We start from the raw sequence: 27,853 nt of genomic DNA, 5'->3' as shown, positions 1-27,853 counted from the left end.
CAAAGGGACCCCGACATTTGGGGACCCCCACAGTGGCCCCGGCCATTTGGGGACCCCCAGAGTGGCTCTGGCCGTTTGGGGACCCCCCCCAAAGTGGCCCCCGACATTTGGGGACCCCCCCCCATGGGACCCCGACATTTGGGGACCCCCAGAGCAGCCCTGGCCATTTGGGGGCCCCCCCCGCCCCCCAAAGTGGCCCCCGACATTTGGGGACCCCCCCCCCATGGGACCCCGACATTTGGGGACCCCCAGAGCGGCCCCGGCCATTTGGGGGCCCCCCCGCCCCCCAAAGTGGCCCCCGACATTTGGGGACCCCCCCCAAAGGGACCCCGACATTTGGGGACCCCCAGAGCAGCCCCGGCCATTTGGGGCCCCCCCCCCAAAGTGGCCCCCCGACATTTGGGGACCCCCCCCCAAAGGGACCCCGACATTTGGGGACCCCCCCCAAAGTGGCCCCCCGACATTTGGGGACACCCCCCCCCCCAAAGTGGCCCCCGACATTTGGGGACCCCCCCCCAAAGGGACCCCGACATTTGGGGACCCCCCCCAAAGTGGCCCCCCGACATTTGGGGACACCCCCCCCCCAAGAGGTGGGGGCCCCCGACATTTGGGGACCCCCCCCCATGGGACCCCGACATTTGGGGACCCCCAGAGCAGCCCTGGCCATTTGGGGGCCCCCCCCCGCCCCCCAAAGTGGCCCCCGACATTTGGGGACCCCCCCCAAAGGGACCCCGACATTTGGGGACCCCCAGAGCGGCCCCGGCCATTTGGGGGCCCCCCCGCCCCCCAAGTGGCCCCCCCGACATTTGGGGACCCCCCCCAAAGGGACCCCGACATTTGGGGACCCCCCCCCCAAAGGGACCCCGACATTTGGGGACACCCCCCCCCCAAAGTGGCCCCCGACATTTGGGGACCCCCCCCCCATGGGACCCCGACATTTGGGGACCCCCAGAGCGGCCCCGGCCATTTGGGGGCCCCCCCGCCCCCCAAAGTGGCCCCCGACATTTGGGGACCCCCCCCAAAGGGACCCCGACATTTGGGGACCCCCAGAGCAGCCCCGGCCATTTGGGGCCCCCCCCCAAAGTGGCCCCCCGACATTTGGGGACCCCCCCCAAAGGGACCCCGACATTTGGGGACCCCCAGAGCAGCCCCGGCCATTTGGGGACCCCCCCACCCCCCAAAGTGGCCCCCCGACATTTGGGGACCCCCCCCCCCAAAGGGACCCCGACATTTGGGGACCCCCCCCCAAAGTGGCCCCCGACATTTGGGGACCCCCCCCCCCCAAAGGGACCCCGACATTTGGGGACCCCCAGAGCGGCCCCGGCCATTTGGGGGCCCCCCCCGCCCCCCAAGTGGCCCCCCCGACATTTGGGGACCCCCCCGTGCCCCCAGGACTGCGGGTACAGCTCGGGGGAGGAGGAGGAGGAGGAGGAGGAGGAAGAGCGGGACCGGGTGGCCCTGACGGGGCTGCGCCCCCCCGCCCCCCCCGGGGCCGACACCCTCCTGCAGGTGGGTGCTGCGGCGGGCGGGGCTTGCGCCTCATTTGCATCTCATTTGCATCTCGTTTGCATCTCGTTTCCATCTCGTTTGCATCTCGTTTGCGGGGGGGGGAGGGGTGCGGGGGGGGGCCATGCGCGGGGGGGGGGGGGTGTGTCTGCAGGAGCCCCTCATCTCCTTCCGCCGTCGTTAACGCCTCATTAACATCTCATTAACATATCGTTAGCAAGCGCCGGCGTGGCGTTAGCGCGGTTTCGCATCTCGTTAGCGTGTCATTAGCGTGTTAGCGTGTGTCATTAGCGGGGGGAGGGGGGAGAGATTCGCAGCGCAAAGGGGCGGGGCGGCAGCCGGAGCCCCCCCCCATGTCATTATCATGTCATTAACATATCATTAACGCACCGTAACCCGGCGTTAGAAGGGCGTGGCGTCTCATTAGCATCTCATTAGCATCTCGTTAGCGTGCCCTCGCGTGTCGTTGGCATGTCAGAGCTGTGTGCAGGCGGGGGGTGCACAGGGGCGCGCCCGAGCCCCCTCATCCCCTTCGCATGTCATTAGCGTGTCATTAGCATATCGTTAGCATACCGCTGGCCTGCGTCTGCATGTCGTTAGCATGCCATTAGCATGTCATTGGGGGTCATTAGCATGTCGGCATATGTCGGCCCATCACTAGCGTGCCATTAGCACGCAACTAGCGTGTAATTAGCGTGCGATTAGCGTGTAATTAGAGTACGGTTAGCATGTAATTAGCTAATTACATGCTCCCCCCTTTGCGTGCTCTTAGCGTGCCTTTCGCTTACCGTGTCCTTCGCTTAGCCTGTCCTTAGCGTGTTCTTAGTGTGCCCTTAGCGTGTCCTTCGCGTGTCCTTCGCTTAGCGTGTCCTTAGCGTGTCCTTCGCTTAGTGTGTCTAGTGTGTCCTTAGCGTGTCCTTAGCATGTCCTTAGCATGTCCTTAATGTGTCCTTAGCTTGTCTTTAGTGTGTCCTTCATTTAGCATGTCGTTAGCATGTGCTTAGCATGTCCTTCTCTTAGCATATCCATAGCGTGTTTTAGTGTGTCCTTGGCATGTCCTTAGCATGTCCTTCCTTAGCGTATCTATAGCATGTCCTTAGTGTGCCCTTTCTTTAGCGTGTCCTTCGCTTAGCGTGTCTGTAGCACGTCCTTAGCATGTCCTTCCCTGAGCGTATCCATAGCGTGTCCTTAGTGTGTCATTTGCTTAGTGTGTCCTTAGCATGTCCTTCGCTTAGTGTGTCCTTAGCATGTCCTTAATGTGTCTTTAGCGTATCTGTCGCATGTCCTTAGCATGTGCTTCACTTAGCATGTGCTTTCACTGTGGCATGCCTGTAGCATGTCCGTAGTGTGTCGTTAGTGTGTCCTTTGCTTAGCGTGTCCGTGGCGTGCCCGTGGCATGTCGTTCACGTGTCCTTTGCTTAGCGTGTCTGTGGCGTGTCGTTCGCGTGTCCTTTGCTTAGCGTGTCCGTGGCGTGTCCGTAGCGTGTCGTTAGCGTGTCCGCAGGCGCAGGGCGTGTGGGCGGCGCTGCGGGTGCTGGAGCAGAAGCTGGAGGCGCTGGAGCAGCAGCAGGCGGCCGTGCTGGGCACCCCCCTGCCTGACGAGGGTATGGGGGCTATAGGGGCCGGGGGGGCTATAGGGGTCTGGGGGGGCTATAGGGGCTGGGGGGGCTATAGGGGTCTGGGGGGGGCTATAGGGGCCGGGGGGGGCTATAGGGACCGGGGGGGCTATGGGGGCTGGGAGGGCTATAGGGGTCTGGGGGGGCTATAGGGGCCGGGGGGGCTATAGGGGTCTGGGGGGGCTATAGGGGCTGGGGGGGCTATAGGGGTCTGGGGGGGGCTATAGGGGCCGGGGGGGGCTATAGGGGCCGGGGGGGCTATGGGGGCTGGGAGGGCTATAGGGGTCTGGGAGGGCTATAGGGGCTGGGGGGGCTATAGGGGTCTGGGGGGGCTATAGGGGCCGGGGGGGGCTATAGGGGTCGGGGGGGGCTATAGGGGTCTGGGGGGGCTATAGGGGTCTGGGGGAGCTATAGGGGCCGGGGGGGCTATAGGGGTCGGGGGGGGCTATAGGGGCTGGGGGGGCTATAGGGGTCTGGGAGGGCTATAGGGGCTGGGGGGGCTATAGGGTCTGGGGGAGCTATAGGGGCTGGGGGGGCTATAGGGGTCAGGGGGGGCTATGGGGGCTGGGGGGGCTATAGGGGTCTGGGAGGGCTATAGGGGCTGGGGGGGCTATAGGGGTCGGGGGGGGCTATAGGGGCCGGGGGGGCTTATAGGGGTCTGGGGGGGCTATAGGGGTCAGGGGGGGCTATGGGGGCCAGGGGGGCTATAGGGGTCTGGGGGGGCTATAGGGGCCGGGGGGGCTATAGGGGTCGGGGGGGGCTATAGGGGTCTGGGGGGGCTATAGGGGCCGGGGGGGCTATAGGGGTCTGGGGGGGCTATGGGGGCCAGGGGGGCTATAGGGGTCTGGGGGGGGCTATGGGGGCCAGGGGGGCTATAGGGGTCTGGGGGGGGCTATGGGGGTCTGGGGGGGCTATGGGGGGCTATAGGGATGCTGGAGGGTACAAAGGGGGGAGCGGGGGGGGGCTATAGGGGGTCTGCGGGGCTATAGGGTTCTGGGGTATATAGGGGCTCTGGGGGGCTACAGGGGATTGGGGGGTATATAGGGGCTCTGGGGTATATAGGGGCTTTGGGGGGCTATAGGGCTCTGGGGGGTATATAGGGGTCTGGGCTATATAGGGGGCTGGGGACTGTAGGGCTCTGGGGTATATAGAGGCTGGGGTATATATGGCTCTGAGGTATATAGGGAGCTGGGGTATATAGGACTTGGGGTATATAGAGGGAAGTATATAGGGCCAGGGTATATATGGGTGGGGTATATAGCACTGGGGTATATAGGGCTCTGAGGTATATAGAGGTGGGGTACATAGGAGCTGCGGTACATAGCAGTGGGGTATATAGGGGTGGGGTATATCGGGGTGGGGTACATAGAGCTGGGGTATATAGGGCCGGGTACGTATGGTGCTGTGTACGTATGGCGCTGTGTACGTATGGCTCTGTGTACGTATGGCGCTGTGTACGTACGGTGCCGTGTACGTACGGCGCTGTGTACGTATGGCTCTGTGTACGTACGGTGCTGTGTACGTATGGCTCTGTGTACGTGTGGTGCTGTGTACGTATGGCGCCGTGTATGTATGGCGCCGTGTACGTATGACGCTGTGTACGTATGGCTCTTTGTACGTATGGTGCTGTGTACGTACGGCGCTGCGTACGCATGGCTCTGTGTACGTACGGTGCTGTGTACGTATGGCTCTGTGTACGTGTGGTGCTGTGTACGTATGGCGCCGTGTACGTATGGTGCTGTGTACGTATGGCGCTGTGTACGTACAGCTCTGTGTACGTATGGTGCTGTGTATGTACGATGTTGTGTACGTATGGTCCTGTGTACGTACGGTGCCGTGTACGTACGGCGCTGTGTACGTATGGCGCTGTGTACGTACGGTGCCGTGTACGTATGGTGCTGTGTACGTATGGTGCTGTGTATGTATGGTGCTGTGTACGTATGGCGCCGTGTACGTATGGTGCTGTGTACGTACGGCGCCGTGTACGTACGGTGCTGTGTACGTATGGCTCTGTGTACATATGGCGCCGTGTACGTATGGGGCCGTGTACGTATGGGGCCGTGTACGTATGGCTCTGTGTACATATGGCGCCGTGTACGTATGGTGCTGTGTACGTATGGCTCTGTGTACATATGGCTCTGTGTACGTACGGGGCCGTGTACGTATGGGGCCGTGTACGTATGGCGCTGTGTACGTATGGCGCCGTGTACATATGGCGCTGTGTACGTATGCCGATGCGTACGTATGGGGCCGTGTACGTATGGTGCTGTGTACGTATGGCGCTGTGTACATATGGTCCTGTGTATGTATGGCGCTGCGTACGTACGGGGCCGTGTATGTATGGCTCTGTGTACGTATGGCTCTGTGTACGTATGGGGCCGTGTACGTATGGCTCTGTGTACGTATGGCTCTGTGTACGTATGGCTCTGTGTACGTACGGTGCCGCGTGCCCCAGGGCTGAAGCGGGGCCTGCAGGCGCTGCGGGACGAGATCCAGGAGCTGACGCGCGAGATCCGCACCCGCCTGCGAGGTGGGGACCCCCTGCCCCCCCCCCAGTGCCCCCCACCCCCACTGCCCCCCACCCCTGGGTGCCCCCCGCCCCCGGGACCCCCCAAACCCCCGTGGCCCCCCCCCAACCCCTGGCTGCCCCCCTGGACCCCTGGGTCCCCCCCAAACCCCGGGGTCCCTGAATATTTGGGGGGGTCTCCCCCACCCCCTGTGTCCCCCCCAACCTCGGGGTCCCCTGAATATTTGGGGGGGGGGGTCTCCCCACTCCCTGGCCCCCTCCCCGACCCCCTGGGTCCCCTGAATATTTTTTGGGGGGTCTCCCCCACCCCCTGTGTCCCCCCCCAACCCCGGGGTCCCCTGAATATTTGGGGGGGGGGTCTCCCCCTGAACCCCTGGGTCCCCTGAATATTTGGGGGGGTCTCCCCCTGACCCCCTGGGTCCCCCCCCAACCCCTGGGCCCCCAGAATATTTGGGGGGGGTCTCCCCCACCCCCTGTGTCCCCCCCAACCCCGGGGTCCCCTGAATATTTTTGGGGGGGTCTCCCCCTGAACCGCTGGGTCCCCCCCCAACCCCGGGGTCCCCTGAATATTTTTGGGGGGGTCTCCCCCCCCCCCCGCCCCCCAGCGCTGGAGCCGGGGCAGGAGGAGCAGGGGGACGAGAACCGCGGCACCATCAGGGCCCGGGTCAAGCGCACCCAGGTGGGGGTCCGGGGGGGTCCGGGGGGGTCCGGGGGGGTCCCCGGGGAAATTGGGGTGTCCCGGGGGGGTGCGGGGACCCCCGGGGGGATTTGGGGTCACCCGGGGGGGGGGTTGGGGGGTCTGGGGGGGGTGGGGGGATTTGGGATGCCCCCGGGGGGTGGGGTGGGGACCCCAGGTGGGGTTTTGGGGTCCCTGGGGAGGTTTCTGGGGGCCCCCAAGTGGGATTTTGGGGGCCCCCCCCCTGGGATTTCAGGTGGGGGGGGGGGGGGTCCCTGGAGGGGGGGTTCAGGGTCTCTCAGGTGGGATTTTTGGGGTCCCTGGGGGGTGTCGGGGTCCCCAAGTGGGTTTTGGGGATCCCTGGGGGGTGTTGGGGTCCCGGGGGAGATGTGGGGGTGCCGGGGTCCCTGGGGGGTGCTGGGGTGCTGGGGGGGGGATGTTGGGGTCCCGGGGGGGGGGTGTCGGGGTGCTGGGGTCCCTGGGGGGTCCCGGGGGATGTTGGCGTCCCTTGGGGGGATATTGGGGTGTCGGGGTCCCTGGGGGGGGTGTTGGGGTGCCGGGGTCCCTGGGGGGGGGGGGTGTCGGGGTCCCGGGGGGGGGGGATGTTGGGGTGCTGGGGTCCCTGGGGGGGGGGGTGCCGGGGTTCCTGGGGGATGTCGGGGTCCCGGGGGGGGGATGTTGGGGTCTCTGGGGGGGTGTTGGGGTGCCGGGGTCCCTGGGGGGGGGATGTTGGGGTGCTGGGGGGGGCTGTCGGGGTCCCGGGGGATGTCGGGGTCCCTGGGGGGGTGCCGGGGTGCCAGGGGGGGATGTCGGGGTCCCTGGGGGGGGATATTGGGGTGTTGGGGTCCCTGAGGGGTCCCGGGGGATGTTGGGGTCCCTGGGGGGTCCTGGGGGATGTTGGGGTCCCTGGGGGGGATGTCGGGGTGCTGGGGTGCCGGGGGGGGGACGTCGGGGTCCCTGGGGGGATGTCAGGGTCCCGGGGGGTCCCAGGGGATGTCGGGGTCCCTGGGGGGGGGATGTTGGGGTGTTGGGGTGCTGGGGGGGGCTGTCGGGGTCCCGGGGGATGTCGGGGTCCCTGGGGGGGGATATTGGGGTGTTGGGGTCCCTGGGGGGTCCCGGGGGATGTTGGGGTCCCTGGGGGGTCCTGGGGGATGTTGGGGTCCCTGGGGGGGATGTCGGGGTGCTGGGGTGCCGGGGGGGGGGGGACGTCGGGGTCCCTGGGGGGATGTCGGGGGATGTTGGGGTCCCTGGGGGGGGATATTGGGGTGTCGGGGGATGTCGGGGTCCCTGGGGGGATGTCGGGGTCCCTGGGGGGTCCCTGGGGGGATGTCGGGGTCCCTGGGGGGGGATATTGGGGTCCCGGGGGATGTCGGGGTCCCTGGGGGGGTGCCGGGGGGGTGCCGGGGGGGTGCCGGGGGTCGGTCGGGGCGGGCGCTGACGCCCCCCCAGCACGGGGTGCTGCTGCAGCGGTTCCTGGGGCTGTCGGGGCGCTGCCACGCCGCCGAGGCGCGGTACCGCCAGCGCAGCCTGGAGCGCGTGCGCCGGCAGCTGCTCGTGGGTGAGCGCGGGGGGGCCCCGAAACCTGGCCATGGGGGGGACCCCAAATGGGGCACGGGGGGACCCCGAAACCTGGGCACGGGGGGGCCCCGAGATGGGGCATGGGGGGACCCCGAAACACGGGCACGGGGGGGCCCCGAAATGGGGCACGGGGGGACCCCGAAACCTGGGCATGGGGGGGCCCCCAAATGGGGCACGGGGGGGCCCCGAAACCTGGCCATGGGGGGACCCCGAAACCTGGGCACGGGGGGGCCCCGAGATGGGGCACGGGGGGGCCCTGAAACCTGGCCATGGGGGGGACCCCAAAATGGGGGCACGGGGGGACCCCGAAACCTGGGCATGGGGGGGCCCCGAAATGGGGCACGGGGGGGCCCCGAAACACGGGCACGGGGGGGCCCCGAAATGGGGCACGGGGGGACCCCGAAACCTGGGCATGGGGGGGGCCCGAAACCTGGGCATGGGGGGGGACCCCGAAATGGGGCATGGGGGGACCCCAAAATGGGGGCACGGGGGGACCCCGAAACCTGGGCATGGGGGGACCCCGAGATGGGGCACGGGGGGGCCCCGAAACCTGGCCATGGGGGGGCCCCGAAACCTGGGCATGGGGGGGACCCCAAAATGGGGGCACGGGGGGACCCCGAAACCTGGGCACGGGGGGGCCCCGAGATGGGGCATGGGGGGACCCCGAAACACGGGCACGGGGGGGCCCCGAAATGGGGCACGGGGGGACCCTGAAACCTGGGCACGGGGGGGCCCCGAAACCTGGCCATGGGGGGGGACCCTAAAATGGGGGCACGGGGGGGCCCCGAAACCTGGGCACGGGGGGGCCCCGAAATGGGGGCATGGGGGGGCCCCAAAACCTGGGCATGGGGGGGCCCCAAACGGGGCACGGGAGGACCCCGAAATGGGGCACGGGGGGGCCCCGAAACCTGGCCATGGGGGGGATCCCGAAATGGGGGCACGGGGAGGGACCCCAAAACGTGGGGCCAGGGGGGACCCCGAAACACGGGCACAGAGGGACCCCGAAACACGGGCACGGGGGGACCCTGAAACCTCGGCACAGGGGGGGCCCCGAAACCTGGGCATGGGGGGGCCCCAAAACCTGGGCACGGGGAGGGACCCCGAAACATGGGCATGGGGGGACCCTGAAACACGGGTGCCTTTGGGGAGGGGTCCCCAAAAACATGGGTCCATTTGGGGTGCTGGGGGTCCCCAAAACCATGGGTCCCTTGGGAAGGGTCCCCAAAAACCTGGGTCCTTTTGGGGAGGGGTCCCCAAAAACACGGGGCCCTGGGGAGGGGTCCCCAAAGTCCTGGGTCCCTTTGGGGAAGGGGTCCCCAAAAACGTGGGTGCCCTTGGGGAGGGGTCCCCAAAAACTTGGGTCCCTTGGGAGGGGGTCCCCAAAAACATGGGTCCTTTTGGGGAGGGATCCCCAAAAAACTGGGTCCCTTGGGGGAGGGGGTCCCCAAAAACAGGGGTCACTTGGGAGGGGTTCCCCAAAAACAGGGGTTCTTTTGGGGAGGGGTCCCGGATGCCTGGGTCCCCTGGGGAGGGGTCCCCAAAAACCTGGGTCCCTTTGGGGAGGGGTCCCCAAAAACGTGGGTGCCCTTGGGGAGGGGTCCCCAAATGCCTGGGTTCCCCCCCGGACACCTGGGTCCCTCTGGGGAGGGGTCCCCAAAAACGTGGGTCCCCTGGGAGGGGGTCCCCAAACGCGGGGGTCCCTTGGGGAGGGGGTCCCCGACACCTGGGTCCCCCCACCCCGGGCGCGGGGTCCCCCCAGCCGGCGCGACGGCGGTGACGGAGGAGGAGCTGGAGCAGATGCTGGAGACGGGGCAGAGCGAGGTCTTCATCTCCAACGTGAGTGGGGCACCCATGGGTGCCGGGGGCCCTGTGGGTGCTGGGGGGGGCAGAGACCCCATAGGTGCCCTATAGCACCCACGGGTGCCCGTGGCCACCTCCAGAGCTTGAAGGACCTATAGGTGCTAGGAGGCACCCATGGGTGTTGGAGGGCACTGGGGGCACCCATGGGTTGGTGAGGGCACCCATGGGTGCTGGGGGGCTCCAGGGGACCCAGAGACCCCATAGGTGCCCTATAGCACCCACGGGTGCCCGTGGCCACCTCCAGAGCTTGAAGGACCTATAGGTGCTCGGAGGCACCCATGGGTTGGTGAGAGCACCCATGGGTGCTGAGAGGTGCTAGTGGACACCCCTGGGTGCTGGTGGAGGGTCCACGGGGGCACCCATGGGTGCTGGTGATCCATAGGGGCACCCATAGGTGCTGGTGGACTGTGGGGGCACCCATGGGTGCTGTGAGGGACACTGGGGCCACGTTTGGGTGCCGAGGGGCTTGGGGCGTGTGCCGGTGGCACCCATGGGTGTCGGGGAGCATCAGGGGCACCCATGGGTGCTGGGGGATGACAGGGGCACCCATAGGGGCTGGTGGTCAACAGGGGCATCCCTGGGATACTGGGGGGGGTGCAGGGGCACCCACGGGTGCTGGTGGCCCCTGGGAGCACCCATGGGTGCTGGGGGATGACAGGGGCACCCATGGGTGCTGGTGGGTCAATGGGAGCACCCATGGGTGCTGTTGGTCCCTAGGAGCACCCATGGGTGCTGGGGGATGACAAAGGCACTCATAGGGGGTGGTGGGTCAACGGGAGCACCCATGGGTGCTGCTGGTCCCTGGGGAGCACCCATCGGTGCTGGTAGCCCCTGGGAGTAACCATGGGTGCTGTTGGTGCCTGTGAGGACCCATGGGTGCTGGGGGAAAACAGGGGCACCCGTAGGGGCTGGTGAGTCAATGGGAGCACCCATGGGTGCTGGGGGATGACAGGGGCACCCATGGGTGCTGGTGGGTCAACGGGAGCACCCATGGGTGCTGGCAGCCCCTGGGAGCACTCCTGGGTGCTGGGGGATGACAGGGTCACCCATAGGTGCTGGCGGCCCCTGTGAGCACCCATGGGTGCTGGGGGATGACAGGGGCACCCATAGGGGCTGGTGAGTCAATGGGAGCACCCATGGGTGCTGGGGGATGACAGGGGCACCCATGGGTGCTGGTGGGTCAATGGGAGCACCCATGGGTGCTGGGGGGTGACAGGGGCACCCATGGGTGCTGGTGGGTCAACGGGAGCACCCATGGGTGCTGGTGGATGACAAGGGCACCCATAAGGGCTGGTGGCCCCTGTGAGCACCCATGGGTGCTGGGGCATGACAGGGGCACCCGTGGGTGCTGGTGGGTCAATGGGAGCACCCATGGGTGCTGGGGGATGACAGGGGCACCCATGGGTGCTGGTGGGTCAACGGGAGCACCCATGGGTGCTGGTGGATGACAAGGGCACCCATAAGGGCTGGTGGCCCCTGTGAGCACCCATGGGTGCTGGGGCATGACAGGGGCACCCGTGGGTGCTGGTGGGTCAATGGGAGCACCCATGGGTGCTGGGGGAAAACAGGGGCACCCATAAGGGCTGGTGGGTCAATGGCAGCACCCATGGGTGCTGGGGGATGACAGGGGCACCCATGGGTGCTGTTGGTCCCTGTGAGCACCCATGGGTGCTGGGGGATGACAGGGGCAATCATAGGGGCTGGTGGGTCAACGGGAGCACCCATGGGTGCTGGCGGCCCCTGTGAGCACCCATGGGTGCTGGTGGGTCAACGGGAGCACCCATGGGTGCTGGTGGCCCCTGTGAGCACCCATGGGTGCTGGGAGATGACAGGGGCAATCATAGGGGCTGGTGGGTCAACGGGAGCACCCATGGGTGCTGGGGGGTGACAGGGGCACCCATGGGTGCTGTTGCAGGTGCTGGGGGCGACGCGGGCGACGCGGGCGGCGCTGGAGGAGGTGGAGGGGCGGCACCGGGAGCTGCAGCGGCTGGAGAGCGGCTTGAGGGAGCTGGGGGAGCTGTTCAGCCTGCTGGGGGGCACCCTGGAGGGGCAGGTGGGACTGGGGGCACTGGGAGGCACTGGGAGGCACTGGGAGGCACTGGGGGAGCCGTTCAGCCTGCTGGGGGCACCCTGGAGGGGCAGGTGGGACTGGGGGCACTGGGAGGCACTGGGAGGCACTGGGAGGCACTGGGGGAGCCGTTCAGCCTGCTGGGGGGCACCCTGGAGGGGCAGGTGGGACTGGGGGCACTGGGAGGCACTGGGAGGCACTGGGAGGCACTGGGGGAGCCGTTCAGCCTGCTGGGGGGCACCCTGGAGGGGCAGGTGGGACTGGGGGCACTGGGAGGCACTGGGAGGCACTGGGAGGCACTGGGGGAGCCGTTCAGCCTGCTGGGGGGCACCCTGGAGGGGCAGGTGGGACTGGGGGCACTGGGAGGCACTGGGAGGCACTGGGAGGCACTGGGGGAGCCGTTCAGCCTGCTGGGGGGCACCCTGGAGGGGCAGGTGGGACTGGGGGCACTGGGAGGCACTGGGAGGCACTGGGAGGCACTGGGGGAGCCGTTCAGCCTGCTGGGGGGCACCCTGGAGGGGCAGGTGGGACTGGGGGCACTGGGAGGCACTGGGAGGCACTGGGAGGCACTGGGGGAGCCGTTCAGCCTGCTGGGGGGCACCCTGGAGGGGCAGGTGGGACTGGGGGCACTGGGAGGCACTGGGAGGCACTGGGAGGCACTGGGGGAGCCGTTCAGCCTGCTGGGGGGCACCCTGGAGGGGCAGGTGGGACTGGGGGCACTGGGAGGCACTGGGAGGCACTGGGAGGCACTGGGGGAGCCGTTCAGCCTGCGGGGGGGCACCCTGGAGGGGCAGGTGGGACTGGGGGCACTGGGAGGCACTGGGAGGCACTGGGAGGCACTGGGGGAGCCGTTCAGCCTGCTGGGGGGCACCCTGGAGGGGCAGGTGGGACTGGGGGCACTGGGAGGCACTGGGAGGCACTGGGAGGCACTGGGGGAGCCGTTCAGCCTGCTGGGGGGCACCCTGGAGGGGCAGGTGGGACTGGGGGCACTGGGAGGCACTGGGAGGCACTGGGAGGCACTGGGGGAGCCGTTCAGCCTGCTGGGGGGCACCCTGGAGGGGCAGGTGGGACTGGGGGCACTGGGAGGCACTGGGAGGCACTGGGAGGCACTGGGGGAGCCGTTCAGCCTGCTGGGGGGCACCCTGGAGGGGCAGGTGGGACTGGGGGCACTGGGAGGCACTGGGAGGCACTGGGAGGCACTGGGGGAGCCGTTCAGCCTGCTGGGGGGCACCCTGGAGGGGCAGGTGGGACTGGGGGCACTGGGAGGCACTGGGAGGCACTGGGAGGCACTGGGGGAGCCGTTCAGCCTGCTGGGGGGCACCCTGGAGGGGCAGGTGGGACTGGGGGCACTGGGAGGCACTGGGAGGCACTGGGAGGCACTGGGGGAGCCGTTCAGCCTGCTGGGGGGCACCCTGGAGGGGCAGGTGGGACTGGGGGCACTGGGAGGCACTGGGAGGCACTGGGAGGCACTGGGGGAGCCGTTCAGCCTGCTGGGGGGCACCCTGGAGGGGCAGGTGGGACTGGGGGCACTGGGAGGCACTGGGAGGCACTGGGAGGCACTGGGGGAGCCGTTCAGCCTGCTGGGGGGCACCCTGGAGGGGCAGGTGGGACTGGGGGCACTGGGAGGCACTGGGAGGCACTGGGAGGCACTGGGGGAGCCGTTCAGCCTGCTGGGGGGCACCCTGGAGGGGCAGGTGGGACTGGGGGCACTGGGAGGCACTGGGAGGCACTGGGAGGCACTGGGGGAGCCGTTCAGCCTGCTGGGGGGCACCCTGGAGGGGCAGGTGGGACTGGGGGCACTGGGAGGCACTGGGAGGCACTGGGGGAGCCGTTCAGCCTGCTGGGGGGCACCCTGGAGGGGCAGGTGGGACTGGGGGCACTGGGAGGCACTGGGAGGCACTGGGAGGCACTGGGGGAGCCGTTCAGCCTGCGGGGGGGCACCCTGGAGGGGCAGGTGGGACTGGGGGCACTGGGAGGCACTGGGAGGCACTGGGGGAGCCGTTCAGCCTGCTGGGGGGCACCCTGGAGGGGCAGGTGGGACTGGGGGCACTGGGAGGCACTGGGAGGCACTGGGAGGCACTGGGGGAGCCGTGCAGCCTGCTGGGGGGCACCCTGGAGGGGCAGGTGGGACTGGGGGCACTGGGAGGCACTGGGAGGCACTGGGAGGCACTGGGGGAGCCGTTCAGCCTGCTGGGGGGCACCCTGGAGGGGCAGGTGGGACTGGGGGCACTGGGAGGGAGCTGGGATGAACTGGGAGGGACTGGGACGAACTGGGGGACGCAGAAGGACGTTGGTTTGCTCTCGGAGGGAACTGGGGGGCACTGGGATGAACTGGTGGGCACTGGGAGCAGGGGGGGGGTACAGCCTGGCTGTGATGGGTCGTACGGGAGTGTGTGGCTTCATACTGGTTTTTACTGGTTCTGTACTGGTTTTTATTGCTTCTATGCTGGTTTTCACTGTTTTTTTCTGGTTCTGTACTGGTTTTTACTGGTTCTGCACTGGTTGTATGCTGGTTTTCATGGGTTTTCACTGGTTTTGATTGTTTTTCACTGGTTTTTACTGGTTCTGTACTGGTTGTGTACTGCTTTCACTGGTCCTTACAGGTCCCGTGCTGGTTTCCACTGGTTTTTCCTAGTTCTGTACTGGTTCTGTACTGGTTCTGTGCTGGTTTTCACTGGTTTTCCTGGTTTTCACTGTTTTTTCCTGGTTCTGTACTGGTTGTGTGCTGGTTTCCACTGGTTTTTCCTGGTTCTGTACTGGTTGTGTGCTGGTTTTCACTGGTTTTTCCTGGTTCTGCACTGGTTGCGTGCTGGTTTCACTGGTTTTTCCTGGTTCTGTACTGGTTCTGTACTGGTTTTCACTGGTTTTTCCTGGTTCTGTACTGGTTGTGTGCTGGTTTTCACTGGTTTTTCGTGGTTCTGTACTGGTTCTGTACTGGTTCTGTGCTGGTTTCACTGGTTTTCACTGGTTTTTCTTGGTTCTGTACTGGTTCTGTGCTGGTTTCACTGGTTTTCACTGGTTTTTCCTGGTTCTGTACTGGTTCTGTGCTGTTTTTCACTGGTTTTTCTTGGTTCTGTACTGGTTCTGTGCTGGTTTCACTGGTTTTCACTGGTTTTTCCTGGTTCTGTACTGGTTCTGTACTGGTTTCACTGGTTTTCACTGGTTTTTCCTGGTTCTGTACTGGTTCTGTGCTGGTTTCACTGGTTTTCACTGGTTTTTCCTGTTTTTCACTGGTTGTGCGCTGGTCCTTACGGGTCCCGTGCTGGTTTCCACTGGTTTTTCCTGGTTCTGTACTGGTTCTGTGCTGGTTTCACTGGTTTTCACTGGTTTTCACTGGTTTTTCCTGGTTCTGCACTGGTTGTGTGCTGGTTTTCACTGGATTTTCCTGGTTCTGTACTGGTTCTGTGCTGGTTTCACTGGTTTTCACTGTTTTTTCCTGGTTCTGTACTGGTTCTGTACTGGTTTTCACTGTTTTTTCCTGGTTCTGCACTGGTTATGTTCTGGTTTTCACTGGTTTTTCCTGGTTCTGTACTGGTTCTGTGCTGGTTTCACTGGTTTCCACTGGTTTTCCTGGTTCTGTACTGGTTGTGTGCTGGTTTCACTGGTTTTTCCTGGTTCTGTACTGGTTGTGTGCTGGTTTCACTGGTTTTCACTGGTTTTTCCTGTTTTTCACTGGTTGTGCGCTGGTCCTTACGGGTCCCGTGCTGGTTTCCACTGGTTTTTCCTGGTTCTGTACTGGTTCTGTGCTGGTTTCACTGGTTTTCACTGGTTTTCACTGGTTTTTCCTGGTTCTGCACTGGTTGTGTGCTGGTTTTCACTGGATTTTCCTGGTTCTGTACTGGTTCTGTGCTGGTTTCACTGGTTTTCACTGTTTTTTCCTGGTTCTGTACTGGTTTTCACTGTTTTTTCCTGGTTCTGCACTGGTTGTGTGCTGCTTTCACTGGTTTTCACTGTTTTTTCCTGGTTCTGCACTGGTTATGTTCTGGTTTTCACTGGTTTTTCCTGGTTCTGTACTGGTTCTGTGCTGGTTTCACTGGTTTTCACTGGTTTTCCTGGTTCTGTACTGGTTGTGTGCTGGTTTCACTGGTTTTCACTGGTTTTTCCTGTTTTTCACTGGTTGTGCGCTGGTCCTTACGGGTCGCGTGCTGGTTTCCACTGGTTTTTCCTGGTTCTGTACTGGTTGTGTGCTGGTTTCACTGGTTTTTCCTGTTTTTCACTGTTTTTTCCTGGTTCTGCACTGGTTCTGTGCTGGTTTCACTGGTTTTTCCTGGTTCTGTACTGGTTCTGTGCTGGTTTCACTGGTTTTTCCTGGTTCTGTACTGGTTCTGTGCTGGTTTCACTGGTTTTCACTGGTTTTTCCTGTTTTTCACTGGTTGTGCGCTGGTCCTTACGGGTCGCGTGCTGGTTTCCACTGGTTTTTCCTGGTTCTGTACTGGTTCTGTGCTGGTTTCACTGGTTTTCACTGGTTTTTCCTGTTTTTCACTGGTTGTGCGCTGGTCCTTACGGGTCGCGTGCTGGTTTCCACTGGATTTTCCTGGTTCTGTACTGGTTGTGTGCTGGTTTCACTGGTTTTTCCTGTTTTTCACTGGTTTTTCCTGGTTCTGTACTGGTTCTGTGCTGGTTTCACTGGTTTTTCCTGGTTCTGTACTGGTTCTGTGCTGGTTTCACTGGTTTTTCCTGGTTCTGTACTGGTTCTGTGCTGGTTTCACTGGTTTTCACTGGTTTTTCCTGTTTTTCACTGGTTGTGCGCTGGTCCTTACGGGTCGCGTGCTGGTTTCCACTGGTTTTTCCTGGTTCTGTACTGGTTCTGTGCTGGTTTCACTGGTTTTCACTGGTTTTTCCTGTTTTTCACTGGTTGTGCGCTGGTCCTTACGGGTCGCGTGCTGGTTTCCACTGGTTTTTCCTGGTTCTGTACTGGTTGTGTGCTGGTTTCACTGGTTTTTCCTGTTTTTCACTGGTTTTTCCTGGTTCTGTACTGGTTCTGTGCTGGTTTCACTGGTTTTTCCTGGTTCTGTACTGGTTCTGTGCTGGTTTCACTGGTTTTTCCTGGTTCTGTACTGGTTCTGTGCTGGTTTCACTGGTTTTCACTGGTTTTTCCTGTTTTTCACTGGTTGTGCGCTGGTCCTTACGGGTCGCGTGCTGGTTTCCACTGGTTTTTCCTGGTTCTGTACTGGTTCTGTGCTGGTTTCACTGGTTTTCACTGGTTTTTCCTGTTTTTCACTGGTTGTGCGCTGGTCCTTACGGGTCGCGTGCTGGTTTCCACTGGTTTTTCCTGGTTCTGTACTGGTTGTGTGCTGGTTTCACTGGTTTTTCCTGTTTTTCACTGGTTTTTCCTGGTTCTGTACTGGTTCTGTGCTGGTTTCACTGGTTTTTCCTGGTTCTGTACTGGTTCTGTGCTGGTTTCACTGGTTTTCACTGGTTTTTCCTGTTTTTCCCTGGTTGTGCGCTGGTCCTTACGGGTCCCGTGCTGGTTTTCACTGGTTTTTCCTGGTTTTCACTGGTTGTGTTCTGGTTTTCACTGGTTTTTCCTGGTTTTCACTGGGTTTTCCTGGTTCTGCACTGGTTCTGTACTGGTTGTGTGCTGGTTTCACTGGTTTTCCTGGTTTTCACTGGTTTTTCCTGGTTCTGTACTGGTTGCGTGCTGGTTTTCACTGGTTTTCCTAGTTCTGTACTGGTTGTGTGCTGGTTTCACTGGTTTTCACTGGTTTTTCCTGTTTTTCACTGGTTGTGCGCTGGTCCTTACGGGTCGCGTGCTGGTTTCCACTGGTTTTTCCTGGTTCTGTACTGGTTGTGTGCTGGTTTCACTGGTTTTTCCTGTTTTTCACTGGTTTTTCCTGGTTCTGTACTGGTTCTGTGCTGGTTTCACTGGTTTTTCCTGGTTCTGTACTGGTTCTGTGCTGGTTTCACTGGTTTTTCCTGGTTCTGTACTGGTTCTGTGCTGGTTTCACTGGTTTTCACTGGTTTTTCCTGTTTTTCACTGGTTGTGCGCTGGTCCTTACGGGTCGCGTGCTGGTTTCCACTGGTTTTTCCTGGTTCTGTACTGGTTCTGTGCTGGTTTCACTGGTTTTCACTGGTTTTTCCTGTTTTTCACTGGTTGTGCGCTGGTCCTTACGGGTCGCGTGCTGGTTTCCACTGGTTTTTCCTGGTTCTGTACTGGTTGTGTGCTGGTTTCACTGGTTTTTCCTGTTTTTCACTGGTTTTTCCTGGTTCTGTACTGGTTCTGTGCTGGTTTCACTGGTTTTTCCTGGTTCTGTACTGGTTCTGTGCTGGTTTCACTGGTTTTCACTGGTTTTTCCTGTTTTTCCCTGGTTGTGCGCTGGTCCTTACGGGTCCCGTGCTGGTTTTCACTGGTTTTTCCTGGTTTTCACTGGTTGTGTTCTGGTTTTCACTGGTTTTTCCTGGTTTTCACTGGGTTTTCCTGGTTCTGCACTGGTTCTGTACTGGTTGTGTGCTGGTTTCACTGGTTTTCCTGGTTTTCACTGGTTTTTCCTGGTTCTGTACTGGTTGTGTGCTGGTTTTCACTGGTTTTTCCTGGTTCTGCACTGGTTGCGTGCTGGTTTTCACTGGTTTTCCTGGTTCTGTACTGGTTGTGTGCTGGTTTCACTGGTTTTCACTGGTTTTTCCTGTTTTTCACTGGTTGTGCGCTGGTCCTTACGGGTCGCGTGCTGGTTTCCACTGGTTTTTCCTGCTTCTGTACTGGTTGTGTGCTGGTTTCACTGGTTTTTCCTGTTTTTCACTGTTTGTTCCTGGTTCTGCACTGGTTCTGTGCTGGTTTCACTGGTTTTCACTGGTTTTTCCTGTTTTTCCCTGGTTGTGCGCTGGTCCTTACTGGTCCCGTGCTGGTTTCCACTGGTTCCGACCGGTTTCCGCCGGCGCAGGGGGAGACGATCGACCGGATCGAGCGGCACGTCCAGGAGTCGGGGGCGCGGCTGCGCAAGGGGGAGCAGCACCTGGCGGCGGCGCAGCGCGGGCAGCGGCGAGCGCGACAGGTCCGCGACGACGCCCGCGCCCCGCCCCCGCCCCCGGGCGACACCCGTGGGTGCCCCTCCCCCCCCTCCCCCCCCCCCCAGCCCCGGGGGTCCCTGACCCCGCTCCTCCCCCCCCCCCCAGAAGAAGCTGCTGGCGGCCGCCTGCGCCATCGTCACCCTCCTCGTCCTCGTCGCCGTCCTCGCCGCCACGCTGGCCGGCGGCTAGCCCCGCCCGCGGGGAGAACTGGTGAGCGCTGGGCCGAACTGGGAGGGGCTGGGAGGGGTGCTGGGATGAGCTGGGGGGGACTGGGACGAGCTGGGGGTGGCTGGGAGGGGTACTGGGATGAACTGGGGGTGACTGGGAGGGGTACTGGGATGAACTGGGGGGGACTGAGGGGCTCTAGGGGGGTGACTGGGACAAACTGGGGGTTACTGGGACAAACTGGGGGGACTGGGATGAACTGGGGGTGACTGAGGGGCTCTAGGGGGGTGACTGGGACAAACTGGGGGGGACTGGGATAAACTGGGGGGGACTGGGATGAACTGGGAGGGGCTGGGAGGGGTACTGGGATGAACTGGGGGGGACTGGGATGAACTGGGGGTGGCTGGGAGGGGTACTGGGATAAACTGGGGGGACTGGGATGAACTGGGGGTGACTGATGGGCTCTAGGGGGGTGACTGGGACAAACTGGGGGTTACTGGGACAAACTGGGGGTACTGGGATGAACTGGGAGTGACTGGGGGGGTACTGGGATAAACTGGGGGGGACTGGGATGAGCTGGGGGGGACTGGGAGGGGTACTGGGATGAACTGGGGGGACTGGGATGAACTGGGAGTGGCTGGGAGGGGTACTAGGATAAACTGGGAGGGACTGGGATGAACTGGGGGTGACTGGGAGGGGTACTGGGATAAACTGGGGGGACTGGGATGAACTGGGAGGGGCTGGGAGGGGTACTGGGATAAACTGGGAGGGACTGGGATGAACTGGGGGGGACTGGGAGGGGTACTGGGATGAACTGGGGGGACTGGGATGAACTGGGAGTGGCTGGGAGGGGTACTGGGACAAACTGGGGGGGACTGGGATGAGCTGGGGGTGACTGGGATAAACTGGGGGGGACTGGGATGAACTGGGAGGGGCTGGGAGGGGTACTGGGATAAACTGGGGGGGACTGGGATGAACTGGGAGGGGCTGGGAGGGGTACTGGGATAAACTGGGGTGACTGGGGGGGACTGGGCCGAACTGGGGGGGGACTGGGCCGGCACCGACGCCCCTTTTGCCCCTCCCCCTTCCAGGTTCCGTCGTCGTGGTGGGGGCGGGGCCTCCCGGCGGCTCCGCCCACCCCCCTTGGCCAGCACTGACGGCCTCTGCCTTAAGCCCCGCCCCCTGCGGCCAGGACCCACTTCCTGTCTCGAATGACGTCACTTCCCCTCTCGGGGAGGGGGAGGGGCGCACACCACCCCCACCCCCTCCCCCCACGGTGGACCCGATCCTGAGCGACCCCCCCCCCCCCCCGGCCACCCGGCGGGGGGCGGGGCCCCCAATACAGCACTTTTCACCCCAAAACCGGCCCCGGCCCCGCCTTTCTGCGCCCCTCCCCCACCCCGCGCTCCCGGGGACCCCGAAACCCCCCATCCCCCACCCCCACCCCCATATCCGGTGTCGGGGGGGGAGGGGACCTGCGCGTGGGGGGTGTGAAGCCGCGGGGTTTGGGGGGGGTGGGGTGGGGGGGGGAGGGGGGGGGAGGATGTGACGGGGCCCCACCCCCACCCCACGGGTGTCGCTGCCGCCGGTGAGTGCGCGGGGACGCGGGCGGCCACCGCCCGGGACCCCCTGTGTCCCCTCCCCCGTGTCCCCCTGTCCCTGTGTCCCCTCCCCCGTGTCCCCCTGTCCCTGTGTGTCCCCCCGTGTCCGTGTTCTCGTCACCGTCCCCATCCCCGCGTCCCCGTCCCCGTGTCCTGACCCCCACGTCCCCACCACCGTCCCCACGTCCCCACCGCCACATCCTCATCGCCGTCCTCGTGTCCCCATCGCCACGTCCTCGTCGCCATCCCCACGTCCCCACCACCGTGTCCCCATTCCCCGCGTCCCCATCGCCATCCCCACGTCCCCGCCACCGCGTCCCCATCTTTGTGTCCCCATCCTCATGTCCCCACCCCCACGTCCCCGCCACCACGTCCTCACCCCGTGTCCCCATCGCCATCCTCACGTCCCCATCGCCACGTCCTCACCATCCCCACATCCCCACCGCCACGTCCCCATCCCTGTGTCCCCATCCCCGTGTCCCCATGGCCGTCCCCCTGGACGTCCCCACCACCGTCCCCACGTCCCCATCGCCACGTCCTCATCACCACCCCCACGTCCCCGCCGCCATCCCCACGTCCCCACCACCACGTCCTCACCCCATGGCCCCATCCCCAATGGCCCCATCACCGTCCCCACCTCCCCACCACCGTGTCCCCGTCCCCATGTCCCCACCGCCATCCTCACGTCCCCACCGCCACGTCCCCATCCCCGTGTCCCCATGGCCGTCCCCCTGTCCTTACCCCACGTCCCCACCACTGTCCCCACGTCCCCATCGCCACGTCCTCATCACCATCCCCACGTCCCCACCACTGTGTCCCCATCCTCGTGTCCCCATCCCCAGTGTCCCCATCGCCACGTCCTCGTCACCATCCCCACGTCCCCACCACCACGTCCCCATCCCCGTGTCCCCATGGCCATCCCTGTGTCCTCACCCCCACGTCCCCACCACCGTCCCCACGTCCCCATCGCCGCGTCCTCATCACCACCCCCGTGTGCCCATGACCGTTGCCGTCCCCATGTCCTCACCTCCACGTCCCCATCCCCACTGTCCCCGATTGCCATCCCCACGTGCCCATCGCCGCGTCCTCATCGCCATCCCCACGTCCCCACCACCGTGTCCCCACCACCACATCCCCATCCTCATGTCCCCACCACCACCCCCACGTCCCCACCACCACATCCCCATCCTCATGTCCCCACCCCTGTGTCCCCATCCCCGTGTCCTGACCCCCACGTCCCCACCACCGTCCCCACGTCCCCATCCTCGTGTCCCCACCCCCACGTCCCTGTTGCCATCCCCATGTCCCAACCACCACGTCCCCACCCCGTGTCCCCACCCCAGTGTCCCTATCGCCAGCGTCCCCATCTCCCCATCCCCACGTCCCCATCCCCACATCCCCATCCCCACGTCCCCACCACCATGTCCCCACCCCGTGTCCCCACCCCGTGTCCCCACCCGTGTCCCCATGGCCATCCCCATGTCCTCATCCCCACGTCCCCACCACCGTCCTCACGTCCCCATCACGTCCTCATCGCCACCCCCACGTCCCCACCCCGTGTCCCCACCCCAGTGTCCCCATCGCCAATGTCCCCATCGCCAGCCCCACGTCCCCACCCCCACGTCCCCACCACCACATCCCCATCCTCATGTCCCCACTCCTGTGTCCCCATCCCCGTGTCCTGACCCCCACGTCCCCACCACTGTCCCCACGTCCCCATCACCACCCCCACGTCCCCATCCTCGTGTCCCCACCCCCACATCCCTGTTGCCATCCCCATGTCCCAACCACCACGTCCCCACCCCGTGTCCCCACCCCGTGTCCCCACCCGTGTCCCCATCGCCACCCCCACGTCCCCACCACCACGTCCCCACCCCCACGTCCCCACCCCGTGTCCCCACCCGTGTCCCCATCACCATCCCCACGTCCTCATCCCCACATCCCCACCCCGTGTCCCCACCCCATGTCCCCACCCATGTCCCCATCGCCACCCCCATGTCCCCACCACCACGTCCCCACCCCATGTCCCCACCCGTGTCCCCATCGCCACCTCCACGTCCCCACCCCACGTCCCCACCCATGTCCCCATCGCCAGCCCCACGTCCCCACCACCACGTCCCCACCCCGTGTCCCCACCCGTGTCCCCATCGCCACCTCCACGTCCCCACCGCCGTGTCCCCGCCACCACGTCCCCACCCCCACGTCCCCACCCGTGTCCCCACCCCGTGTCCCCACCGCCCTCCCTCCCCCCGCGGTGTCCCCGTGTCCCCGGGCCCCCCACCCCACCTCCCCCTCTCCCCCCAGGCCATGGCCGTCCCCCGGCGTCCCCTCTCCGGCCTCTGGCTCCTGTCCCTGCTGTCCCTCCAGCGCTGCTCCCCGGGGACCCCCCAGTGCCACCGCGCCCGGGGGGACGCCTGCGCCGCCCCGCTGGCCCCCGGCGCCCAGGTGCTGGGCTGGGGCCTGGACGTCACCACCCTCAGCCCCGCCGGTGGCCAGGTCCTGCTGGTGGGGGAGGTCCCCGCCGGCCCGGCGGGCCGCTGCCTGCTCTGCCCGGACCCCCTGGCCGGGGGGCGACCGCGGCGGCTGCCGGCCGGCGTGGCGGGGTGGCGGGCGGGGCGGCGGTGCCGGCAGAGCGTGCGGGTGGCGGCGGGCAGCCGGGCGGTGGGGACGGTGGTGGCCGGGACGGAGAAGGTGGCCCAGGGGTGGCGGGTGGGTCTGGGGGCGGTGGTGCCACCGGGGGTGCAGGGGACCTTGACCGTAGCCGGGTCCCACTCGCGGGTGGCCGAGTTCGGGCTGCAGCGGCAGCGGGAGGACCGCTACGCCTTCGCCAGCCTGGAGATGCACTGCGTCCACTACTGGTGGGTCTTCTCCTGCCTCCCGCGCCTCCTCCACCTTCTCCGTCTCGTCCGTCCCTCCACCTGCTCCGTCTTCTCCGTCATCTTCTCCATCTTCTCCAGCTTCTCCATGTTCTCCATCATCTTCTCCATCTTCTCCAGCTCCTCCATGTTCTCCGTCATCTTCTCCATCTTCTCCAGCTCCTCCATGTTCTCCATCATCTTCTCCATCTTCTCCAGCTCCAACATCTTCTCCAGCTCTTCCAGCTCCTCCATCTTCTCCATCTCGTCCATCCCTCCAGCTCCTCCATCTTCTCCGTCATCTTCTCCATCTTCTCCAGCTCCTCCATGTTCTCCATCATCTTCTCCATCTTCTCCAGCTCCTCCATCTTCTCCGTCATCTTCTCCATCTTCTCCAGCTCCTCCATGTTCTCCATCATCTTCTCCATCTTCTCCAGCTCCTCCATCTTCTCCGTCATCTTCTCCATCTTCTCCAGCTCCTCCATGTTCTCCATCATCTTCTCCATCTTCTCCAGCTCCAACATCTTCTCCAGCTCTTCCAGCTCCTCCATCTTCTCCATCTCGTCCATCCCTCCAGCTCCTCCATCTTCTCCATCATCTTCTCCATCTTCTCCAGCTCCTCCATCTTCTCCATCATCTTCTCCATCTTCTCCAGCTCTTCCAGCTCCTCCATCTTCTCCATCTCGTCGTTCCCTCCACCTGCTCCGTCTTCTCCGTCATCTTCTCCATCTTCTCCAGCTCCTCCATGTTCTCCATCATCTTCTCCAGCTCCAACATCTTCTCCAGCTCTTCCAGCTCCTCCATCTTCTCCATCTCATCCATCCCTCCCTCCAGCTCCTCCACCTTCTCCAACTCTTCCACCTCTTCCATCTTCTCCAGCTCTTCCAGCTCCTCCATCTTCTCCAGCTCCTCTGTCCTCCATCATCTTCTCCATGGCCTCCTCCATCTCCTCCATCTCCTCCATGGCCTCTTCCGTCTCCTCCGTCCCTCCTTCCATCCCTTCGCCACCTCCTCCATCTCCTCCATCATCTCCTCCATGGCCTCCTCCGCCTTCTCCATCCCCTCTACCTTCTCCGTCCCTCCTCCATCTCCTCCTCCTCCTCCATCTCCTCCTCCTCCTCCATCTCCTCCTCCTCCTCCATGGCCTCCTACGTCTCTGTGCCTTCTTCTGTCCCTCCTCCATCTCATCTCCTCCATCATCTCCTCCTCCATGGCCTCCTCCATCTCCTCCTCCATCCCTCCATCATCTCATCTCCTCCTCCATCTCCTCCATCTCCTCCTCTGTCCCCCCTCCCTCCTCCCCTCCTCCCCCTTGGCCCCACGTCCTTCTGTCCGTCCGTCAATCCACCCCCCAGCCCCCCTGACATCCCCATAGGACCCTATAGACCCCTCTATCGCACCCATCGACCCCCAGACACCCCATAGACCCCCACCACCCCATAGAACCCCCCGACACCCCATAGACCCCTCCAGCACCCCCATAGCACCCTGTAGACGCCCCCCAACACCCTGTAGACCCCCCCAGTCACCCCATAGACCCACCCAACCCCCCCATAGTACCCCGTAGGCCCCCCAACCCCCCCATAGCACCCTGCAGACCCCCCAACCACCCCATAGACCCCCCCCCAGCCACCCCATAGACCCCCTCCACCCCCCCATAGCACCCTGTAGATCCCCCAACCACCCCATAGACCCCCCCGGTCACCCCATAGATCCCCCAACCCCCCCATAGCACCCTGCAGATACCCCATAGACCCCCCCCAGCCACCCCATAGACCCATCCACCCCCCCCATAGCACCTCGTAGACCCCCCCAGCCACCCCACGTGCCCCCCACTCCGCCACGTCTCACCCCCCCCCCCCCTTCCCCCTCCACAGGACCTGGGTCTCCCCCCATGCCCGCCCGTCCCCCCACTTCCTCCGTGCCGTGCGGGCCCTGCCCCCCCACTTCACCCCTGACACGGCGGCCGACTACGGGGAGCTGCTGGCCGCCTATGGCACCCACTACATCTGGGAGGCCCAACTGGGCGGGCGCCTGCGGGCCGTCACCGCCATCCGCTCCTGCCGGGCCGCCATGTCGGGCGCCAGCGCCCAGGAAGTGGCCGATTGCTTAGGGGTGGAGGTGGCGGCCGGCGGAGGCATCGGGCGAGTCGGCGCCATGGCCTCCGCGTGCCGCCGGGCCCGGGCGAGCAACGAAGCCAACGCCACCTTCAACGAGTTCTACAGCGAGCGGCTGGTGGAGGTGGAAGGAGGCGAGCAACATGGCGACCTACTCTACGGCAGGCCTGAGGCCTACACAAGATGGCTGCAAGGCCTCCCCAACATCCCGGGGCTGGTGGCGTCCCGCGTCCGGCCCCTCCACACCCTCCTGCCCCGGCGCGAGCCCCGGCGGGCGGCGCTACGGGCGGCCGTCAGCCATTACATCTCCTGGCGGGCCTTGCGGGTCAACTGCAGCCGGGCTTGCGCCGGCGGCCATCTTGTCGGGCCCTGTCAATGCGGCTGCCCCGCCACCGCCGCCGTCACCGCCGACTGCTGCTCGCGGCACCGGGGGATGGCGCGGCTGATGGTGGTGGTGGGGCGCGGGCAGGGCTGGAAGGGGGACTACTTTTCGAAGACCGACGCCTACGTCCGGGTGATTTTTGGGGGGCGAAAGGCGCAGACGGCCACGGTGTGGAACAACGACAGGCCGCACTGGGGGGCCCGGTTGGATTTGGGGACGGTGGCGTTGCCCCCCAGCGCCCAGCTGAGGCTGGAGGTGTGGGACGAGGACCACAAGTGGGACGACGACTTACTGGGGGTCTGCGAGCAGCCGGTGGAAGCCGGGGGGAACCGGGCGGTCGTCTGCTTCCCCGGGCGCGGGCGCCTGGAGTTCAGCTACCAGGCGACCTGCGGACCCTCCCTGGGGGGGCCCCTCTGCCATGACTACGTGCCACAGCCCCCCGAGGGGGACGGGTGGCTCTACCGCTTCTCCCAGTGGCCGCCCAGGCCCGGAGATGGACCCGTGGACTGGCCCAACCAAGATGAGGAGGAGGAGGAGGAGGACGATGGCCCCGAGAATCCCGACCTTGAAGCCTTCTGGGGGTCCCTGGAGGCCCCCAGGGCCAACGGCTCCTCTGCCGAACCCCAAGAGACGGAGATGGGTTTTGGGGAGGCCTTTGGAGACCCCCTGGATCCGCTGGATGAGCCCACAGATGCCTTTGGGGACCTCCCAGAGCCTTTGTTTGGCTTTGGGGAGGGTCCTTCGGAGGCGGATCCATCGTCCGGCTTCAAGGAGGCTCCTCCAGATCTCCAGGATCCATCGTCCGGCTTCAAGGAGGCTCCTCCAGATCTCCAGGATCCATCGTCCGGCTCTGGGGAGGCTCCTCCAGACCTCCAGGATCCATCGTCCGGCTTCAAGGAGGCTCCTCCAGACCTCCAGGATCCATCGTCCGGCTCTGGGGAGGCTCCTCCAGATCTCCAGGATCCATCGTCCGGCTCTGGGGAGGCTCCTCCAGATCTCCAGGATCCATCGTCCGGCTCTGGGGAGGCTCCTCCAGATCTCCAGGATCCATCGTCCGGCTCTGGGGAGGCTCCTCCAGACCCACAGGGTCCATCCCCACCTCCAAGGAGGCTCCTCCAGACCCATAGGGTCCATCCCCACCTTTGGGGAGGCTCCTCCAGACCCATAGGGTCCATCCCCACCTTCGGGGAGGCTCCTCCAGACCCATAAGGTCCATCCCCACCTCCAAGGAGGCTCCTCCAGACCCATAGGGTCCATCCCCACCTTCGGGGAGGCTCCTCCAGACCCATAAGGTCCATCCCCACCTCCAAGGAGGCTCCTCCAGACCCATAGGGTCCATCCCCACCTTCGGGGAGGCTCCTCCAGACCCATAGGGTCCATCCCCACCTCCGAGGAGGCTCCTCCAGACCCCCCGGATCCAGCGTCCGCCCCCGAATCCCCCCGGACCCCCGGCTCCGCGGAGCCGGGGCTCGGGGCGGGGCACAGCATTAAAGGCTTTCGGCTGCAGCCCCGGCTCCGTGAGGTCTCGGGGGGGGGGCACTGGGAGCTACTGGAGGGGAACTGGGAGACACTGGGAGGGTTGGGGAGAGCGGTGGGAGGGTTCTTCAGGGCCACAGAGCTCAGATAGACGTCCCCCGGCACCCCATAGATGCCCCAGACGCCCCATAGACCCCTCCAGCACCCCCCCAGCACCCCATAGACCACCAGGAACCCCATAGACACCTCAAGAACCCCATAGACTCCCCAGAAACCCCATAGATGCCCCATAGATCCCCTGAGCACCCCATAGATCTCCCCAGGAACCCCATAGACACCTCAAGAACCCCATAGACTCCCCAGAAACCCCATAGATGCCCCATAGATCCCCTGAGCACCCCATAGACCTCCCCAGGAACCC

General features: G+C 64.6%; 2 protein-coding genes across 2 annotated transcripts in view; both read left to right on the top strand.

The window, feature by feature from the left end:
* Nucleotides 1-20,206, top strand: part of LOC142404188 (uncharacterized) — a 30,479-nt gene extending 10,273 nt beyond the window's left edge. The window contains exons 7-16 of the mRNA XM_075490666.1: nt 1,288-1,509; nt 3,011-3,110; nt 5,578-5,652; nt 6,255-6,328; nt 7,775-7,883; nt 9,663-9,739; nt 11,679-11,816; nt 18,710-18,820; nt 18,942-19,046; nt 20,093-20,206. Coding sequence (XP_075346781.1) covers nt 1,288-1,509; nt 3,011-3,110; nt 5,578-5,652; nt 6,255-6,328; nt 7,775-7,883; nt 9,663-9,739; nt 11,679-11,816; nt 18,710-18,820; nt 18,942-19,025 — 990 coding nt within the window. The 3' untranslated portion in view covers nt 19,026-19,046; nt 20,093-20,206. The remainder of the gene's footprint in view (nt 1-1,287; nt 1,510-3,010; nt 3,111-5,577; nt 5,653-6,254; nt 6,329-7,774; nt 7,884-9,662; nt 9,740-11,678; nt 11,817-18,709; nt 18,821-18,941; nt 19,047-20,092) is intronic.
* A 369-nt stretch (nt 20,207-20,575) lies between these two features.
* Nucleotides 20,576-27,165, top strand: PRF1 (perforin 1). Its single transcript, XM_075490665.1, has 3 exons — nt 20,576-20,589; nt 22,907-23,460; nt 25,335-27,165. The coding sequence occupies exons 2-3, from the start codon at nt 22,910-22,912 to the stop codon at nt 27,163-27,165; spliced, it is 2,382 nt and encodes a 793-aa protein (XP_075346780.1). The 5' UTR covers nt 20,576-20,589; nt 22,907-22,909.
* Nucleotides 27,166-27,853: the final 688 nt, after the last annotated feature.

The sequence above is a fragment of the Mycteria americana genome, unplaced genomic scaffold (genome assembly GCF_035582795.1).
Source record: "Mycteria americana isolate JAX WOST 10 ecotype Jacksonville Zoo and Gardens unplaced genomic scaffold, USCA_MyAme_1.0 Scaffold_91, whole genome shotgun sequence".
NCBI lineage: Eukaryota > Metazoa > Chordata > Aves > Ciconiiformes > Ciconiidae > Mycteria > Mycteria americana.
The sequence above is the reverse complement of the archived record's forward strand: the minus strand, read 5'-3'. Positions and strand labels throughout refer to the sequence as shown.

What these genes read in the sequence shown, in the direction of transcription:
- PRF1 (XM_075490665.1), top strand. Translation starts at nt 22,910, where the DNA reads ATGGCCGTCCCCCGGCGTCCCCTCTCCGGCCTCTGGCTCCTGTCCCTG. An exon ending in ATGCACTGCGTCCACTACTG is followed by an intron (nt 23,461 to 25,334) that starts GTGGGTCTTCTC and finishes CCCCCTCCACAG; the next exon opens with GACCTGGGTCTCCCCCCATG.